At 40.9% G+C, this 4,039-nt stretch overlaps 1 protein-coding gene across 1 annotated transcript; it reads right to left on the bottom strand.

Moving 5' to 3' along the window:
• Positions 1-385: 385 nt before the first annotated feature.
• Positions 386-3,830, bottom strand: LOC139118952 (protein mab-21-like 3). The gene is made up of 4 exons (XM_070682533.1): positions 3,052-3,830; positions 2,340-2,571; positions 1,592-1,745; positions 386-1,291 (listed from the first exon to the last, which is right to left on the bottom strand). Exons 1-4 carry the CDS (start codon positions 3,551-3,553, stop codon positions 1,028-1,030), a joined length of 1,152 nt encoding a protein of 383 aa, XP_070538634.1. The 5' UTR covers positions 3,554-3,830; the 3' UTR covers positions 386-1,027.
• Between the last annotated feature and the right edge of the window lie 209 nt (positions 3,831-4,039).

The following is a 4,039-nucleotide window of genomic DNA, read 5'->3' on the forward strand; positions in this document are numbered from 1 at the left end:
CTTGCACTGACAAATATTAAAGGCATGTAATAGGCCTACATATTATGACTGACATTCAACATAGTATTTCAAGGTTTCTTTCAACAGTTTAAATTTTTAAATTTTAAACTGTTTTCTTTGTTTTTTCAGTCACTCGTATTTGGTTTCAAACAGATTTCTGATCTCCACACTTACATACATACATACATACATACATACATACATACATACATACATACATACAGACAGACAGACAGACAGACAGACAGACAGACAGGCAGACAGACGGACAGACACAGGCAGACAGACAGACAGACGGACAGACACAGGCAGACAGACAGATAGACAGACGAACAGACAGACGAACTAATCAAATTTTGAAAAAGAAACGACACAAACTATAGTGTAAAATGACGTGATGAATTACTTTATTCATTTATTTATCGTTGCGGTATTGTTCATTTGATAATATTCCTTGTGTGTATGTTTTCAAGTCATAAAGACTGATTTCCGGCAAAGACGAGGCGGGAATAATTTATGTAATAAAACCACATAAAAACCACACATCCAACGCAATCAAAAGAATCTGAACGAATGCATGGATGTTTCATACAATATATACACACAATATTACAACCCAATATTACATGACAAAACATGAAGTGAAATTTGTTTCTGAAATGTCAAATTACGGTCCAAGGTTCCACCATCATAAAACGTAATGTCTGCCATGCCTGATTGAGATGATCATAAACTAGTTGACGTTACAGTCTGCTTACTAGTTATAACACGATACCAGTAAATGCAGATAGAAAGAACTTCCGCTACAAACGACAAGTGTTCTTATATATCAGCTCGTAATACAAGTAACGATGTTAGGTTTTGGTCAAATAACTCTTAATTGTCTCAAATGTGTCATTGATTTACATAACACGGGGTACAGACTTGAACGAGCTCTATCTTTTCAAATTCGCTTAACATAAATCTGTCTGTCAGCTGAAAAACACTTTAGCAGCTGCAATTTATCTCAAACGGGCACAAGTTCTGATCATCCGCGCAAAAAACGACGCGGTTCTTTCAAGAATTCGTCGAGTTGTCCCTCAATGAAATCAAAGCCCCGGCCGTCTGGATCTTTCAGTTTCCCGTACTTGTCCTCAAACAGGTTGATTTTCGGAATGAAGTAGTGGCGACAACGACGCTCTTTGATGTACTTTTTCAGCTCTCTGACAAGGCCCAAGACACGGTCGCCAAGTTTGTCGCGAGACCAGTGAGCGGCATCTGGATATTTTTCGCACTCCCATAGCAACAACGTCTGTAAACAAGTAGAAATGAGTCAAATAAGTGGCTCAAGTGCCGAAAAGAGCCAATACCACAACAAATAGCACTTTACTCCTTTGATAATCTGACTTGTATGATGTACATTCATGAAGTGAATAATGGTCAGTAGAACGTCCAACCTCACCCTGGGCTGCAATTCTCTCTCTCTCTCTCTCTCTCTCTCTCTCTCTCTCTCTCTCTCTCTCTCTCTCTCTCACACACACACACACACACACACACACACACGCAATCACGCCTGCTCGTATACGTCATATTCATAGGTCAAAAGACTTACCTTCAAATGAAACGAAGACAAGACGGGTTTTGTTGAGCGGCACCAAAAGTCCTCCCGCAGCTTCTTCAATATTCGGAGGCACTGTTTGCGACACCCGCCATCCTTGTCGATATCTTCCAACAAAACCATTTCACAGCGTTGGAAAGACGTCAGCCTAGAAAAGTAAAGAGTTTTGCGGCGGTTTATTTCTTTCGTTCAATCCGAATATCCACTGTAGACATCACTTTGTTTCTCATTTTACCAGTTTTTATCAGCCATGTGAACAAAGTCCGGTCGTGTAAAAAGGCAACTATGCACTGCTTAAACCAGGACAGAGCAGTACGAAGAAAAGTAACATAATCCACCCTCTTTATGACAAACAATGTGTTTTTACGAGACCTGCAATTCTTTAGTCTCAACAGGGATAACAGTGATTAGAGTAGCATATTTAGATCTATGATTTCGCGTTGAAGAAGGCGAGGTAAAGGTAAAATCTTAAAATATGCACGTGTGTAAAGACTTCAAAGGTGTCCCCATGTTTTCAGATGAATTTGAGAAAGAGCTCGACAAAACCTGAGGTTATCTTTAATTTGAACAACTTCAAACTGAACATACACAAAAACATGACGATAATTAAAATACCTCTGATTCAAATATCAAAGATGAAAGAATAAATGAATGATGAATGAATGAATGAATGAATGAATGAATTAGGGTAAATGCATATTAGGATAGCAGCCCCTGGGCTTTGTTGCTGATAATCGCTTACCAGTATACATTGTCTTTGGCTACAGAGTCCGTTCCAGTAGCTCGTACTTTTTCGACTTTGTGGCGAGGGGGCCACTGCGGTGACCGAGGCCAGTTGTTGAGCACAGACGGCGGTAAGCCACACCCACCGTCGGGTACGGTTGGTACCAAGTCAACGGATATATCCGCTTTTCCTGTCATCACTCTGAGGGTGACAGCGGGGCCATGCGTTTTGTTGTACAACCTGACCGATTCTGCAAGAAAAAAGCGAAACAATATCAGTCATGGAACGAAATCGTGTTTCTCGGAGTTTTACATTGGGTTGATCAGCCAATTGGAATGATAATTCGGTAGCTGTTCACATGATTTTCCGAGTTTCGAACAAAATGAACGAGTTGCTTTTGAATGCCCTCATGGCATCTTTTGATGCTTTCGCCTGACTCAGTAACTTCGTATTAAAATTTCACAAGAAACTGTTTAACCAACTACAGCTATTTCAGTCTAAAGAGAACTTAGAAGTTCTTTTAGCAGAATTTGGTATTGTGATAGTTGACCTTCTCAAGATTGGCCCAAGATTTTCTGGACATAAGTATTGTTTTTAACACTCTCCCCTTCCAATTTTGGAGAAGGTATGCGAAGCATATGAACAATCAAATTCTCGAACTGATAGGTAGCAGCCTGACTGATTAAAAGCACTGACAATAAATAAAACTCCAACAATGTCAAATAGATACCTCTTAAGTCACAATTCCGAATAGCTTCTTGAACAAAACCCTTGAATAGACTTCTGACTTTGAAGGGGACCAGATCACGGTCAACTTTCATGTCTTCTGAATGCCAGATTGGCTTGACTTGGGAACTGTTGCTAAATGACACATGATGGTAACCTTCCGGCGGACTTGGCAGAGGAACTCCGGGCGTCCTGACAATCTGACCTGTTCCGTTTATGTTGTAATATCTCGGCTCCGAGGACGACCAGTGGAGAGTCGGCAAAGCTTCCAACTGCACCAGATAGTCAAACTCGTCCGGCTTGCTGACCTTCAATCCGGAGGCGTAGCTGCCAGAACTGTAGACTTGGTGACTGAACCGCTGGTCCTTTCCGTTGACGTATTTTAAAATGGCCTCGATGACTTTGAGTACTCGTCTGACAGCATCTTTCGTTTCATCCCTGCTGATCTTCACCTGGTTGTCTGTGTAATAGTTCAAGCCATCGATAAGCGTAGCATCAACAGGCATCGTTTTAACTTTATAACTGGATGTTGATGAAGCACAAAAAATAATTTTAAACAGTCCTAGATTTGCTGCTGCAAAGATATCGTTTCAGTAACGTCGTTCGCACAGCAAAATAACAGTAAATTACATTGCTCTTTATATACGCTGAGCGCAATCACCACGAAAATCCCCTCACTAAATATAATGCTGTGACGAGCAAATTTGTGTTTTCTATTCAAATTTGGATCCATAGCCGACCAATAGTCAGCCAACTATTCACATCGGCGAATGGGAATCGACTGGACGAAGATTCCAGAAAATTTCACCTCGGTCGTTGCCTGCAATCCGATTTGCGAGTTTGTACCATTCGCCAATCAACTGCATTATATTAAGTGCGTGCTATTTTTACCAGTTGGGGGAATTCCTCAGCTTAACTACGCATGCGTACAGCGAGCGCGATACCCTTACGGTCAACGAGAGAGAAAGAAATGCATATTGTTCATCTGCTAT

This window comes from Ptychodera flava, chromosome 19 (assembly GCF_041260155.1).
Source record: "Ptychodera flava strain L36383 chromosome 19, AS_Pfla_20210202, whole genome shotgun sequence".
Taxonomy (NCBI): domain Eukaryota; kingdom Metazoa; phylum Hemichordata; class Enteropneusta; family Ptychoderidae; genus Ptychodera; species Ptychodera flava.

Bases quoted from the DNA above. Each gene is read 5' to 3' on its own strand.
- LOC139118952 (XM_070682533.1), bottom strand. From the start codon at position 3,553: ATGCCTGTTGATGCTACGCTTATCGATGGCTTGAACTATTACACAGAC. The intron at 1,746-2,339 runs GTAAGCGATTAT...TTACTTTTCTAG, and splicing joins GCCAAAGACAATGTATACTG to GCTGACGTCTTTCCAACGCT. The intron at 1,292-1,591 runs GTAAGTCTTTTG...ACTTGTTTACAG, and splicing joins TGTCTTCGTTTCATTTGAAG to ACGTTGTTGCTATGGGAGTG.